The 16,618-nt window shown below is 39.6% G+C and overlaps 1 protein-coding gene across 3 annotated transcripts in view; it reads right to left on the bottom strand.

The window, feature by feature from the left end:
* The window catches only part of mtcl3 (MTCL family member 3), a 17,047-nt gene extending 429 nt beyond the window's left edge, over nt 1–16,618 (bottom strand). Inside the window, exons 1-10 of one of the 3 annotated variants that reach the window (XM_088326547.1) lie at nt 16,550–16,618; nt 12,924–13,654; nt 11,409–11,633; nt 11,170–11,328; nt 9,460–9,528; nt 7,872–8,191; nt 5,694–5,853; nt 4,387–4,456; nt 1,854–2,400; nt 688–817 (exon numbers count right to left, since the gene is read on the bottom strand). In XM_088326547.1, the coding sequence (XP_088182673.1) occupies nt 688–817; nt 1,854–2,400; nt 4,387–4,456; nt 5,694–5,853; nt 7,872–8,191; nt 9,460–9,528; nt 11,170–11,328; nt 11,409–11,633; nt 12,924–13,625 (2,382 nt within the window). In that variant the 5' untranslated portion in view covers nt 13,626–13,654; nt 16,550–16,618. Of the gene's footprint in view, nt 1–687; nt 818–1,853; nt 2,401–4,386; nt 4,457–5,693; nt 5,854–7,871; nt 8,192–9,459; nt 9,529–11,169; nt 11,329–11,408; nt 11,634–12,923; nt 13,755–16,549 lie in introns of those variants that run through there. The other 2 variants (XR_015849500.1, XM_088326546.1) reach the window with 2 other exon arrangements.

Raw genomic sequence — 16,618 nt, 5'->3', positions numbered from 1 at the left:
ATACGGTTATGGCGGCATGGTTTGAGTACGAGGACTCCGAAATTCTCCTCATGGAGATATTCTCCCTCTGGTATGTTCTTACATCCAAGCCGAATATACAACCACAAAATAAAATACTGAAATCAGAGGATCAGCTAATATGCGCATATTTGTTTGTGTGTCACCAATAGCAAACGGGAGGCAGCGCGTGGGAAAGAGCCATGTCTTATAAGGAGCCAACAAACCAACAGGAAATCAATTGGGTAAGCATAAGCACAACATTTACAGTAAAACTGTACTGTGGAAAAAAGGAAACGTCTTGGACAGTACCCAGAAATGGAGAAGATCTTTGAGTAGTTTGAAGCCCAGAGACCAAATTGATATGTAGTGTCTTGGCTAGTTGTTCCTTTGCAAGTTCTCTTGATGGCACAAGCCAAGAAATATGCAGGCTTGCCTTGAATCCACAAGTCGGTGTACATGTTTTTTTTTATTTCTTTTCTTATGTGGCTATTTAAAAGCAGTTTTAGCACGGCTTCTATGTGAGTATTTACGGTAATTTGTAACTAGATAGTTACTTTCAGAGTAACACACTACTTTTTGGATTCAGAAATCTGGGGGTAACTGAATTACTTTTTAAATTAACTAATTAATTAGTAATGCGCCCAACACTAGTGGTTGTTGATCACTGGTGTTGTGAATAAATCTTACAGATAAAGGTTCCTCCTGTTGTTTGTCTTCTTGTTTAGGGATATCCAATCGGTCAATGAAGCCCTGCAGCTCTTTTCTGAAGGCTTTCATCTGCGAGTTAATACGATAAAGCAGCTCATGTTCACGGATCCTGCAAAACAAGTGCGGGTTAGTTAAAATCGCCACACAATATCACCTGAATATGACCTTGTACACTACCGTTTATAAGTTTGGGGTTGTTTAGAAATTCCCCTATTTTTGAAAGAAAAGCACTGCGGATGCTTTTTCAGTGTGTCGCAGACCTTTGTCTTGGCAAAAATATTAATAAGAAAAAAATAACTGAGGGTCAATGACACTCTTTATTAGGAGATGGCGATAATGCTCTGCAAATGCCAGCTGACACCACTTCAGAAAATTATTGGTAAGTAGTAGTTTGTTTGCACATATTAAGCATGGGAAAACGCAGATACAGCAGAATATATATATATATATGAGATACAGATTTTATTATATTGGGGATAAAGCTACAGAAGTGAAATGTTTGGTTTTGATTAATATGTATGTGTGAATTATTTGACCACTGTATTGCAGAGTGAAACACAGGCACAAGGAATAATACTAACAACAGAGACACAAAAGTGATTGAAAGCATAATTTCTCTTTCATTTTTTTAGCCAAGGAAGAAAAAAATGAGGAAAAAGAAAAAAAGTAAGAATGATAATAAAATGATCACTAAAAATAAAAAAAGAGTAAAAAAAAAGGAAAAAAACAGTAAAAAAAAGAAGAGACGATAAGAAAAAAAAAGTGAACAAGAAAGGAAACAGGAAAAAGAAAATAAGAAAAGAAAATAGAGAAGGGAGAAAAGAGAAAATAAATCAGGAAGAAAAAATCTGTAGCAGCAAAATGGTTGATAACTATGTCGGCTTTTCAATCAGTACATTTAATAAGTGGAAATCTTTTATTGATTTAGGTTGCAGCATGTCATTAGGGTGATACAGTGGGTCCTGATGCCAACCTGTTGAAAACCGGTGCATTAGAGTTGTCTAATTTGAGAACTAGCAGCTTGGTTAAACAGTGAAGACACAAATTCCTAGATGCTGGCCTACAAAGCCATATCTAAGACTAACATCAAAATGTCTGGGTACCCTAAACTTTGAACGGTAGTGTACATCACATGAAGTACCTACCTACCACCTTGGTCTTCATCATCAAGCCTAGAAAAGAGCTCACCATTGGTGACAAATACCCGAGCTTCAGAAATAATAGTGCTGGTGTCAGCAATGAGCCTGTCGATTGTACGGCCGAGCCTTTCGGCCTCGATTCGGATGTCTATCATCTGCTGCCGGTCCTTCAGGCTTCTGGATAAAAAACGGCTCTCCACAGGTGAGTAGAGAGAGCGCGTGGGGGTAAGGCAGCGGATGTTCCTCACCTCGTCCGAGTCACTCTCGCCTCCAATAGGGCCCTCACGTTTTCGGTGGGGCGGTAGGAGGCGAGGTGAAGGGGCCGAGGTTGAGGGGGTATCATCGTCCCGCCCTCCATCGCTTTCTGCGTCACTATCCAATGGGCTGCTTCGTATGCCCAGGTGTGAGGCCAGGTCATAGCGCTGCATGTTAGAAAGCAGCACGCGATTCTCATACTGCAGCTGCATGACTTTGCCGCTCAGTTCATTGATTTGCTGGCGGGCCACCTTAAGCTCCTCCTGCAAGGCCTCCATTTTAACAGGGTCAGTTCCTCCTGGAATGCCAAAACAAGGATAGGTTGATAAGTGGCACAACTCGCGAATAAGATATTAATTTGCTTAACCTAGAAGCCTTATGAAAGAGTACCGTAAGTAGCAGACAACAGAGCGCAAATGTTTAAAAGCCTCATGCTCAAATTTAAGAATGAAACTCAAATTTGTCTTTGTATAAGCCGCATCGGATTTTAGGCCGGAGGCTTAAAGTTGGGATACACTGCTTGAACATGTTAATAATTCCCAACTGAGTTCAAAGAGCCCTTATGCTTTATTAACCACTGCACCTATCTACTTTTATATAATTTTCAGCAAAACTGTCAGGGGCATAGCACTTTAGGTAGAAGGAATGGGGGTGTTGGGGGTCCTGGAGATTGGCGTCATGTTCTTACCTGCCAGTTTTGTTTTAAATTGTTAATATAGCATGAAAATAGTAAAAATAAGAGGCCTGCTTCAAGTAAAGTCCAAACTCCAACAAAGATGAAAAAAGTTCATTGAGCACATCTAAGAGATGCATGTACTTGCACGTGCATCATGAACAAGCTGAATGAAGTTGCAATGATGACAAAAGCCAAGAGATGGCAGCAGCAAGTTAAAAAAGTTCTAAATTCAGTGCAGCTCCTTTAAACGAACATAAAAATGAACCAATTCACATTAATTTCTTACATGTTAAGCCCGGCACACACCTGGCGCCAACCGCATTGAGAATTTGGCATCGACACATTTGGCTGCAAGACGCCAACGACAACGGGTCCCTGCACACCTCACGCAGTTTTCAGCTTGGATTTTAGTTCTGCTCTGAGTGGTTAATATCACGTGTTTTTGGTTACTGGGACTCCTCAAGATGCTGGAGACTAGCATATATTTACTACATGAATAAGGGCTAGTTTGCATCAAATGTAAGCACATATTCAAGACGACAGCACCAAGGCAACCATGATGTGAATAATAGTGCCAGATTGCAACCCAAACATGGTTTTGTGCTTTTTCCATTGGTAGTTGCCATGACAATGGAGCAAACTGCATTCGCTTGTCATCGTTCCTCGAGGATTAAAGGAAACTCCAGTGACCTAACAATTACATCCGTAGTACGGAAAAAGAAGTGTAGTGTTTTGGACAGATAACTTCCACTGTTGTTAAAGTCAGATGTATGAGTTGAGGACTTAATTTGTGAACGAAAAAGTTAAAATATTGTGAGTGCTGTTGTACCTCTACTTAAAATGTCTCTATATATTTCAGGTTACGAGGTACCTGAGCAGGAAAATATTGCCTCTAGTCAGGATGCGTTATAGTACAGTACGGCCGCTTTTTGCTGATCCCAGAATTTCCCGAACATAAACAAACTGGTTATGATTTAAAATCTGCCTGGCAACCCAGTGCCATGCATGATCCCAGCATGCTCTTTATATCACCGTCACATTTCAGAGTTCAGAGACGAGGAGGAAGAAGCTTTACGGCAAGATAGTCGTAAAGAAGATGCAGCCATCATTCCATTAGCCCAAATTAAAGACATTTTAGGAAAATTCCACTAAGCCTCGGAATTTATGGAAAGAAATCATCCAGAAAAAAATGTTGACAAGTCGAGCTATCGCTATGTCTGCTTCGCGCATATCCGACAGATTGTCAAAAGCTGGCAAAAGTAGATGTCATTGGATCAGTTTTTCAAGGAACGTGAGGCAAAAAGGTAAATGAATATTTTCTATTATTTTCTTTTTTTTTGGTCATGTGCCTCTCGTTTAATGTTAATGTGTAATCTAATTTTCACATGTACTTGTTTGATGTTCTGATGCTCTTTTATGATTTATCAAAAAATATCACACTCCACTTTTGCGGGGCTTGGAACAGATTAGCTCATTTACATTTAAAATGCATCTCTTCTTACAAAGTTTTCCGGTTACGAAGCCTCTCCCATAACTAATTACATTTGTAAGTAGAGGTACCATTGAACATTGTAAATATTGAAGGACACTGCAATAGCCAAAACAAACCTCCTCCGTGTCTTGAGCCAGCTTCATGGGAGCCAGCTTTGTACTTCAGTTTGTTTAGCTCATTTGTCACCTAAAAAACAAACAAAACATGTTACAAAATGCACCACACAGCACAATTTTATCAGAATTAAATTAAATTGGTGATATTGATTTACTAGTAATTCAAACCTGCAGGCTAAAATCGATTCATTGCAGTTCTGAGAGTTATTTTTGTACATGTTTTATGATGAGACATTGATGAGATATTGACTCAGCCTGCTCCTTGATTAAAGGGACACTATGTAATATTTGACCACTAGGTGTCACTGTATTGTGTAGTACAACGAGTGGTACAAAGCACAAGGAAGAATACAAACTACGTAGACTTGAAGTGACCAGACCCTACCATTTTTATTCTCATTTATTTGCCCAGCCTTTCACAATGTTTTGGACCATTTACTGTAAATTCCGGACTATAAGCCGCTACTTTTTTCCCAAATGTTCAGCCCTGCGCCTTATTGCGCCAACGAAGAATGCAACCTCTTAGTTTATGCATACATTGTCTGTTAAGTAAAGGTACGTTCCGATAATAAAGAAGACGCCCTTGATGGCGATAGTTATAAGGAGAAAGTTGAGGACGATCTACCATGAATTTCACAATTACAGGATGCTTTTTTTTTGACAGGCACGTTTGATGCATTGCGAGCGTGATCCTACTAGCGTGTTGGTACCTTTCAAAGGCACGGTTTGGGATGAAAGTTATATTATTATTATTATTAAAGCTTTGAAAACTCTCTCGGGGTGTACCGTCTTTTTTCGTAAATATGTGTAACCATGTATAATATGTATTTGCAACTGTATATTTTTATAATTATTTATTTTAGAGATTTATTCTGTTATGTGTTCTACGGGCGAATCAAAAAGAAGGGGCGGAGCAAACGCAGGCTGATGGGAAGTGGGATAAAGCTGAGTTACCGGTAGATCTGTCTGTTGTCGCAGCTGATAATAGTGGATATATATATTTTGTTTCCTTGGATTACTTTCAACGGGACCCGGACTTTACAAGTCTGCATCATAAGTTAATTACGGGTATTATTTTCCATTCATGATGCCGACTGTGGTTCTAGGATTGTGTACTATTATGGATTGTGTCGGTAGGAGGCTAGGAGGCTTGAACCTTGACTCAGCTTCTTGGCTAGGAGCAAGTGTCTCAGCCTATTGGCTTTGTAGTGAATTATGATTTGCGGCTTATAATCAGGTGCGCTCTATAGTCCGGATTTTACGGTAGATTTATTTCTGAACATTTCCAAGTGTTGATATCCACTGACCTTTTCTTTTTCCTCTTCCACATCTGCTAAATTCCTGCGCAGAAGTTCTGCTTCGTCTTCAACCAGCTGCAGTTGCTGCCTCAACTCAGAAAGGGCCTCACCCTGCTCTCTGCACTGCTGCCCTTCACGGCCGTTTCCATCTACTCCTGCAGACGCCAGACTAGGAAAGGAGAATGAGCATCAGCATGTGTCAACAACACAGCAGTTCTAACCGAGAATTATACCAGGATTCTGAAAGATTATTTCCATTTTGACATAACAACACTCATCTCGGAACTGGCCATACTACAACTTACATCCTTGCATATTTACTTCATATGTATACGACCGTTCAAAGGTTTGGGGTCACCTAGACAATTTGGGGTTCTTCCTGGAAAAAGTCACACCTTTATTTATCAAATGAGTAGTCCAATGTCTGTGTTCTTGTTCCATATTAAACTTACTTTTGTTGGCCTGTCTCAGATATGGCTTTTTCTTTGCCAATCTGTTTTGAGGGCAAGCATCTCGGAGTTTTTTCTTCACTGTAGATGTTGACCCTGCAGTTCTGTGGCTACCATTTACCACATCTGCAAGATGAGGACCTGTAAGATGTCTATTTCTCAAACTAGAGACACTAATGTACTTGTCGTCTAGCTTGATTGTGCACTGTCCATTTCTCATTCTAACCTGGGTAGAGTCTGTTTATGCAGTTCCCCTTAAGGGAGTAGTACACACTGTTGTGGGAGATTTTTACTTTCTTGGCCATTTCACAGCCGAGAATTGCCATCATCTCTTAGAACAAGAATAGACTTTCTGGTTTCCCATAAAAAAAAATCTACTTTTCTGGCCATTATGAAAGTTAAGGGCCTGTAAAGCGTCTGTCTTGCATGTATTTGGAGATTAACCTTATTCAACTCAAGTAATTCCAATCACCAAGATCATTAACAAGCTTCTGTATTCATCTGTGTTGAAGCAGAGTAACCTCAAAAAACATGCGGGACATGGGCCCCTTGAGGACTGGGTTGCCCACTTCTGGGATAACGCCGTGTTGTGCTGTTCTTTGAAGGCAGTAGTACACACGGTTGTAGGAGATCTTCTGTTTTTGGGCACACTCTTGCATCGAATAGCCTTAATTTCTTAGAACAGATTAGACTGTCGAGTTTCTCAAGAAAGCGCTCTTTTTCTGGTTATTCTGAAAGTTTAACCACACCCAGAAATGTGATGCTCCAAATACTTGAGTAGCTCAAAGGGAGGTCAGTTTTATAGCTTTTCTGGCTTCTCGACCAGCTTAACTGTTTTCAGCTGTTTGTCGTGATTGCCAATTTGGAGCACCTGCGGCAGCTTGTTTGGCGCCAACAGCTTGGACAGCTGATTGGTGGACACTCCCTTCTTAAACCCCCGGCTTCCTCTCAGTGATTGTCAGATCGTTGCGAACTGTTGCATTCCGCTCAGTGAGCATTCCCGTCCGACTCCGTTTGTGCTGAGCCTTTTTCCTGCCTGATCTTCGTTATTGACCTGTTTATGGACCTGACTACGCCCATTCTGCCTGCTTCCTGTTACCTGACCCGTTTTGTCCCGTTACCGGCCTTCGTCCTGCCTGCGACCTTGCTTACGAACACGACATCACCTTAGATCTCCAGCCCCGGCCAACGACTCACTATTCCCGCCTGTCTCCCTCCGACACGGAAGTGTCACTCCCGCCTCGCTCGCTCCTGTTTTCCGTCAGTCCTCGGATCAAGCAAGCAAGCCTTACTCTCCCTCTCTTTTCAAATAAAAACTGAGAAACGTACGCTATTGAGTCCTGTGTCTGTTCTGGTCTGTGACACTGTTGAAGAATAGTTCATAATCATCTTCTATAAGAACAGTAGATTACTGTCAATGGGCCTCCGTACACCTATGTAGATATTTCATTAAAAACTGACATTTATAACAAAACAATGTATGGGGTGTATTTCTGATTAGTTTCATGTTGTCTTCATTGAATACAAAAAAACAATGCTTTTTCTTGAAAAATAAGGACATTTCTAAGAGACTCCATACTTTTGAACGGTAGTGTATGTATTATTTGAATTAATGGAAATGTATTTCTTAAATATTACAATGATACGGGGCATGGCCCTTGTCAAATTTGGCTTATGAGCTTATTTTTTTGCCAATTCAGGTTGTAGAAAAGGTAACAATTTTATAAGAATTCTTCACCTGTCCTCTCTCATGTCATCCAACTCAGCTTTCAGTCCCCTGTTTTCCACTTCTAATTCGACAATCTTTCTGCCCAGAATGTTGGCTTCCTCTTCAACCAGACGCAGGCGAAGCTTCAGCTCAGATTCCCGTGTGGTGGGCGGACCCCCAGCTTCACCTTTGGGCAACGGGCTATCGACGTCCCCATAAAATGAGCGATACTTCTGCAACTCTCGCTCCAGGCGGTCTTTCTCCTTGTCGATTTTTGCCATTTTTTTCCTCATTAACACAGCCTCCTCTTTGATGAAGGCCAGTTGGCACTTTAGATCGTCATTTTCTTCCTGGAGTTGACAGAGAGACATACCAATCAACACTATATTTCCCCTTATTTGTTTTTTATCATTTTAAATTGGTGTAATAATAGTCTGTGGTTTGGAATATTCTGTGGTCAGTGCAGCCCTTTGAGACTCATTGTGATTAAGGGCTATACAAATAAACATAACTTGACTTAAATTGTATTTGCCGTATAACAATTTTTGTATAGGGAAACAAAAAACTTTTTTTTTGTGACCGACCCATAAAGACAAGTCAAGTCAAGACATATTTATTTGTATAGCCCTTAATCACAAGATATCTCAAAGGACTGCACAGGATTGCAATTACACCATCCCTTGATGTTAAAACAACATGCGGGCAAGGAAAAACTCAAAACCTCAGCGTGAGGAAAAAGGATACCTTGAGAATGGGCCTCGCAACTGTTAATCCCCCTTTCAGGATGACCAGGGTGCAATACATTTAGCATTGGATAACAGTACTAAAAGTAAAAATTGATCCGTACCCGAAGAAATGTTCCTTGTGTGTGAATCGCAAATATACGTGTAAATAACTACAAATACAAAACAGAAACCTAAAGGCAAAAAATATCCTGTGTCGAAATACTACGAAGACAATTTAGATTTAAGGTACGAAACAAAAAGCCACAAGCAGATTTACTAGTAAGCAACACAGTGGTATGCTAATCTGTTTTTCATATTTCTAGGTTCTAGATTTTCAACACATAGGATTTTTACCGGTAGATTTTTGTTTTGTATTCCTACTTTTCAACATAAATATTTTGGATTCACACACAAGGAACATTTTTTGAGTAAGAATCCATTTTCCGGGTACAAATAGTCTTTTTGTGTATTTTTCTTGACAGCAGTCTTACGCCATAGTGGCAGATCAGAACGTCATTGTAGATTCCCAATATTGACCAATCTAGTCGCATCTCACAAAATTACAAATGCAGAAATTCTCGTCTGCTATTTTCTTGTTGAGCACAATGTCTTGTTTATGTCTGCTGACCACTCATTTGACTAAGTTCCCAGATTTACAGATAGGTAAGGTTTAGGTTTGCATATACTGTATATCCTAATTTTTCACCGAAATTTCTGGCATAAAGTCAACGATAGTCAGATTGCCATTGCCATAAAAATCATTTGAATTATTTTATTAATATTTTTTCAATTCAGTCTTTCCTATTGTCACATTTTATTACAATATATTTGTGTTCATTTAATGTAAATATGTGCATGCTAATATAACACACCAGGATATTTGACCATCTCACCTCAGTTGGGGTTTGCTGTGCCTTTCTCTCTTTTTGTGGATCCTTACTTCCTTTTCTTTTCAACGAGAGCTGAAAGGAAACAACATGTGAAGTCAGTGTTACAAAGAAAAAAAAGGGGAAATAAATGGGGCAAAAGAGAGCACAAAAATTACGCTAAAAATGTGCTGAATTTTGGTCTTTTTATTTTTAAAATTATTTTTGCAATACTTCGTGCCTGGAGAAAAACAGAAAGTGGCCTGCACAGCACCCAGAAATGGAGAAGGAGATTTTCGAGGGGATGAAGCCTAGAGACAAAATGGATATGGAGTGTCTTGGCGAAGTGTTCGTTCGCAAGCTCTCAAAATTGCACAAGCCAAGAAATATGAACGCTTCACTGCTCTCACAGGTTGGTGTACATGTTTTCTCCTATTTCTTTTGTTTTGTGGCTATTTGAAAGTAGTTTTAGGGGGTCAAGGTAATTTGTTACTAGTTACTTCTCGAGTAAGGCACAATGTATTCCTTTGAGTAAACTGTGGGGTGGTTTGGTGGTTGACAAGTTAATTTTTCAAATGAAGTAACTGTAACAAGTTCCCTTTTTTTTCCCAGAAACGCGCCGAACACCGCATATAATTAAGGAGAGCTTGACGCTAAAATTTAAAATCAACAAAAAAAACTTTCTATATGTGTATATTCACTTAAAACATTATTAAATAACCAAGCCTATATTGGGTGATTATTATGGCTGGGTTCAGAACAAAAAAAACAAATTTATGCACTATAGTTATTATAATTTCTGCGATTGGCTGGCAACCAGTTCAGGGCAATTACAGCCCTCAAGATGATAGTTTGTTGGCTCTGCCTTACTATAAATGTTAAAGGGACTGTCCATCATTTGACCACTAAAATCTTGCTGCATTCGGCCGGACAATAGAAAATGAGTGCTAAAAATCACAAGTAAAAATAAAAACTACTGAGACCAGAAAATACCATTTGTCTTCTATTTTTTTGACAAGGTTTTTGTGTTTTCAAGTACCCGTAGCAGTAAACCAGCAGACATTAATGTAATTGCCCTCTGGGTGTGGCTCATGTTAGGTAAAATAATTGGATATTTTTCTAAGTACGAGTTTAAAAAATGGACATTTATATAATGGTTTATATATTTCTGCTATATTAAATCAATTTCATTTTACAATGAATTACATTTTTCTACCACTAGGAGGCACAGAATACAACCACTGTCTCGACGGATTATGGATTCAATTATTTCCGATTAATTCATTTATTTTAATATTGTTGTTAATGTTCCATTTTAAAATCTTATTTTGTGTAGGGAATAAAAAAATGTATATTTAAGAACATTAAATTGTTTTTATGGAAAACCCGATTTTGGCTCCAGGGGCATCCGAGTAAATCGAGTTTGATACCTGTTATAAACCTCACATTTGTATTTATCTAAATGTATTGGCTATCTCATGGAAAATTTTTAAACATCATCAGGCAGTCAAAATAAGGAGCGCAAACATCAATGGATTTTGAACTAGCAAGGAGGTCATGGAGATAAGCCTTTAGATAAGGAAGCCCAGACTGTTCAAAGGCCCTCCCCGAACCACCCTAAAGGGTGTGAAATCCAAGAACAGCAACAAGATAGCAACAAGAATGTAATAGTCAAAATAACGAACATGCATCCTGTGAAATCTCCTTTTCAAGTGTTAGAATAAACTTATCACTCACCTCTTTGGCTTTATCAACCTCGTTCTGAAGCGCTTGTTTGGTGACTTCCACCTCTATCAACTTCTGCCTTAAGTTCTCATTCTCTTCTTCAGTCCTTGTTCTCTTCTCCTCTACATTCTCCAATTCATGGTGCAAACGTACAGACACGTCTTTTGCCACCTGGTCAAAGGGAGAGCATACAATTAAGCACACTTGGACCGTAAATGACTGACAACCGAATCCGTGCCTGTCAACGTCACCTTCAGGTCTTGCTCGAGACTCCTGAGCGTTTCCCCATCGACATGTCCGCTCTCTGTGAAGCGGATCCTTTTTCTCTCTGCTTTCTTCAGGCGATATTGGAGTATTCGGCAATTCTTGTTGGCCCTCTCCAACTCTCTACGCATGTCATGCAGTTGGCAGGCGTCTTCCTCATAGAATGTGTCCCGCATCTCATCCATCTCTGCCCGCATCTCCTCAATTTCAGTCTGGCGAACCGTGGAAGAAATAGCACTTGCAGTATAATCATAGTATAATCGAATAGACTCAAATCATATTCTTCCATTACCGATTTGTTAATTACAGTGGTTACAAATTACAGCCTTTTCTGCTATAGTTTCTAAACATAATTAGAAATACAGTAATCCCGCATTTGTAGCAGAGGTCCAAAGATAGAACCTGTGATAGGCGAACTCCGTAAGGTAGAACATTTATTTTTTTAACAGTTATAATACAAAAAAAAAAAATCATACAAAAATGACAAAAATCATACACTAAAACCAAATAACAAGATTTTTTTTTTTTATTTTTTTTACAAATAACTTCTGTGCTATCAAATAATGCTAATAATCGGGGTAACTGATTTTTCAATCAGAATGCAGGACACAAATCAGTGAAATACCGAAACTGTGAAAAGTAAACCGCGTTATAGCCAGGGATTAATGGACAGAAGACGTTGCCAACCTTTTGTTACTGATTAGCGCGGAGGGCTATTAGTTTAATATGCATTTCTAAAATTAATTCTTGTTACTATGTTATTACTATATTATTACTAGGTTGCAATTATTAGAGGTCAAAAGAGGCTCAGTCAACCACTAAACATTATGACAGTTAAAATTCAAATTTCTTGGAAAATAACAATGACCCATAGTTTGTTACATAGGCTAGACCTTTGGAGACAACTGTTATACAGGATCACAGTGTAATTTAATTTCTAATATTTATTGAATGAAATTGCATTGTCTTCATGTTTAAGGTCTTTAGTTGCTTAGTAATTCTCCACAGTAAGACCCAGGTGGTTAAGGGATCCCTGAATGTGAACTGTGAATTTGTAAAATCATTTTTGCAATAGACTATGCCTGGAAAAAAGAAAACCCAGAAATAAAGAAAGAAATCTTCAATTGGTTTGGAGACAAAAGACAAAACGGATATGGAATGTCTCGTCTGTGTTCGTTTGGAAGCTCCCAAGATTGTGTATTAGCTAAGAAATATGTTTAACTGCTTCCACAGATAGGTGTGCTCGTTTTCTCATATTTCTTTTATCACGTGGCTATTTTTTAAGTAGTTTAAGGGGGTCGAGTATGAGTACAGTATGAGTATAAACAGTAATTTGTAAGTATGTGATTACTTTGAGAGTAACACACTAATTTTGGGTGTCAGTAATCTTGTGGGGGGCAGGGTAATACAATTACTTTTTAAATCAAGTAACTAGTAACTGTAACTAATTTTATGTTTCAGTAATGTACCCAACCCTGGTTTAATGTTGGTGTAAGAATTACCTTGAGATCGTCATTTTCATCCTCAAGACGCTCCACCTCCTCGAGTAATGTCTCGTCACTTTGAGGGGGCACTCGTGGGGGTTCGGGCTCAGGGGACAGCTCCGAGGCAGGGGGGGATGCTGCTTTGGCATGGATCTTTGTTCCTTTCTTCCCTAAGCTTTTATTAAGATGAAACTGAATGAGTTCAGATTGCAAGCACCCCTCCTTCCAGAAACCAGGTCCGCAGCCGATTGTGTTTTTGGAGCTCTTCTTAGTTGCTGCAGAGGCGTCCCCTCCTTTCAGGTTTTTACTCTTGGTTTTGGGGGATTTGGATGCGCAGGGTTGATCCGACACAACTCTGGCAGGGGAGGAGGCTTCAGGGCCCGGTTGCGCGGAATCTTCTGATATCTGGTTGTTCGGGGCCTCCCGGTTCATGGTCGGGCTTTCAGGACCGGTAACCTGAGAAGAGGCCGCGCCTTTGGATGCGGGAGCAGCCCCAACTTGCCGTTCCTTCCCGGATGAAACGGGAGAATGACCTCGGCTGCTTCTCCCTCCTCCGCCTGCACCCGCCGCTTGCTTTGAGGTAATTTGCTTTGAGGGGTTGCTCCCTTTTTGAGTCGCTTTGGGTGCAGCATCTTTGAGGCCGGCGGGGGAGGAGGAGCGCGGCAGCTTCCGGCTGCTATTGTCTGCCTGCCGGGGTGACTCGGCGGATGATGACTGCATCACTGTGTCAATGGTTCGGATTGGCCATCCTGCAATTCAAAAATTTAAAAAAAATCAAATTTCAGACAATTTAGTAGTAACCTCTATTTTTGACTGAAACTGCGGCACACGCAGAGAAATGGAGCTGGTTAGATGACGCCCATCAAGGTCTCAGTTTGATGATGTGTACGCGGTAGTGATGGGTTGTTTGTGAACGAAACGGCTCTATGAGATGCTCTGTCTCTGCCTGCTTTGAGCAAAGCGGGTGGGGGGGATTGAGCGGGTAGGGGTTTGTCGACAGCTTGGAGCTTAATAAGTGAAACTGAAATGAAGAAAGTACTGTATCCAAAGCATTAGCCAAGCGGGACATCCATCCATCCATCCATCCATCCATCCATTATCTGCACCGCTTATACTCAGTAGGGTTGCGCGGGTGCTGGAACGCATCCCAGCTATCTTCGGGCAGTGGGCAGGGGACACCCTGAACTGGTTGCCAGCAAGTCGCAGGGCACACAGGGACAGACAATTTGCTCCACCTAGGGACAATTTGAGCCGGCCATTTAACTTGACAGGCATGTTTTTGGAATGTGGGAGGAGACCAGAGTGCCCGGAGGAAACCTACACAAGCACAGGGAGAACATGCAAACTCCACACAAGAGGTTCGATCTCATGACCTCAGAACTGTGCCGCAAGCGGGACAATGAGCCAAATTTGGATTCTTATTAAACGTGTTGAAGAGTGCATTGTCCAGTGGAAAGAGAAACAAAATCAGTCCCTCAAACTAAGGCAATTTCCAAATGCCAATCTTTAGTAGACTGCTGAACTTTTCCTTTTAGTTTTAGACATTTTAATTCATATTTATTGCAAGTTTTTCAGAGGATCTGTGTCTAAATTGAACAGAAGCTGCTGGCGCCCTTCAACAAGGTGGAGAGCATTCGGGCATACGGCATCACCGTTTGGTATGCTGGGAGCACGGCAGCGGACAGGAAAAATATACAATTAATATAATCAACACAGCCCAGAAAATCATTGACTGCTCGCTGCCCAGTCTGAAGGACACTCCTGCCTTTCAATACTGCAGCAGAGCCATCAATATTATCAAAGACACTTCCCACCCTGGCAACCCTTTGGCAGGCACTGTAAGTCCTTGAAAAGAAGGACAACAGGCTCATGAAAGGCTTCTTTCCCAGAGCCATCAACAGCCTCAATGAGCACACAAAACTATGAAAACATCTTACTACCTATTTGTTTTTTTGTTTCCTTTGTTGTTGCAGCTAAATGTTATTGCGCAAGACTTATTAAATATACCTTATGACTTATTTTAGGGATCTTTTTTGCTGCTTGATGTTATTGCACTTTTTTATTGCACTATTGTTACAATGCACTATTGATTTTCATTTTTTTTAAACATTGTACTATTATTATAATTTAAGCCAGTCTCTAAGAACTACGTTGCAAATATATTTTGCCTATTTATCCTGTCAGTTGTTTCTGTTTTCTCTCTTTAAAGTGTTACATGTCCACCCAGAAGGTGCCATGTCTAATCTTGTTGCATACAATGTTTTACTACGTTGTCAATGACAATACAATTCAATACATTGGTTATAATTAAATTGTAAACAGCTTTTAAAATGCACTTTTAGTTCATTCATAGCAACGCAGAGTTCATATTTTAAGTTATATGTATTTGTTTGACTTTATATGTATTTAGTGTGTAAAAGCTAAATTTGTTTAGTATTTTACAGTTTATTTTTGTAGATCTCTATATATTTATATTTATAATTATCTATATATTGTGTGTTTTTCACGGATCCTACATTACACTTTGAGTCTATTGTGTTTAAAAAAAAAAAGGATATATGTTTATTCTGGAATTTTATACTCAATTGGTAGTTGCTATCCATCCATCCATTTACCCTGGTCAAATCCCTGGAGAGGGGTGACCGGCAGCTAGACAAACACATAAACAAAAACAAAGAAAAGAAAAAAGTAGCAAAAACACAAAAAAATTGACCATGGCGCAACACTTCTGTTCAACAGCAGGGCCCGACAGCTTTCAATGGTTTACCCCTGCCGTATCTTACAGGCAGGGGTAGTTGCAGTAAAACAAAATATTTTTACTTTACACTTAGTTGTATCGTGTTTTTAAGTGATTCTGTGATGCTTTGCTTTAAATTTCCTTGGTAGAAAGAACTTGGAAATATACAATTACGTAAAAGTTCACAGCAGATTAAAAAAAATAAAGTGTATTATAATATAGTTGCATAGTACTTTAAAAAAAAACATTAATTAAGTTATGACATAATTGTGTGCATGATGTGTCATCATGAACGGTAATATATCATTAATAAAAACAAAACCGTCTGAAGAGCCGTTTAGGAGTCGAGCCTTAGGAGCCGGTTCTCTAAAAATTGAGCCGAAATCCCCATTAGTCGTGGACTCAGCTGCAAGTCAGCCAATTAGACCATCCGTGTATCTCGCCAGATGGGTGGGGGTCGCATAAGAGATAATACAAATAATAAAGATAAACTCAACAGCTTGTTTAAAACAAAGGACGAATCAAGATTCATTTAGCACTGTATAAAAAATTAAAATCCGAAATTATCGTCTAATACATCCATTTTCTGGCAGCGGTCATGTCATCTTTTCCACCGTATACGATGACTCACTGTTAGTGAAAGCGCTTTGGGATCAGCTTCCTAAGTGTTCCAAGCGCCCGTTTACGTTATCAACGTTATATTTTTATAACCATCAAGTAAAAATACTATTGTTTATGAATTCAATTAAATTTGACTCTCCATGCTAGCAAAGCATCCAGTTTTTTTTTCTTACAATGTATTTAGGAGTAGCAACTGCGAAAAGTAACAATAAGCCATCATGGTAGGGCTAAATATGCCATTTATTTTATTATAAAGTATAAAAAACACGTATTTTTATTTTCCTACCTTATATTCCGATGCTCTGTGGAGATAAAGGCAGAGAGGATAGAACTCCCGAGCCTCCCAACCAGCAGC

This window comes from Urocampus carinirostris, chromosome 2, assembly GCF_059441175.1.
Source record: "Urocampus carinirostris isolate Australia breed hairy pipefish chromosome 2, RoL_Ucar_1.0, whole genome shotgun sequence".
Taxonomy (NCBI): domain Eukaryota; kingdom Metazoa; phylum Chordata; class Actinopteri; order Syngnathiformes; family Syngnathidae; genus Urocampus; species Urocampus carinirostris.
The sequence above is the reverse complement of the archived record's forward strand: the minus strand, read 5'-3'. Positions and strand labels throughout refer to the sequence as shown.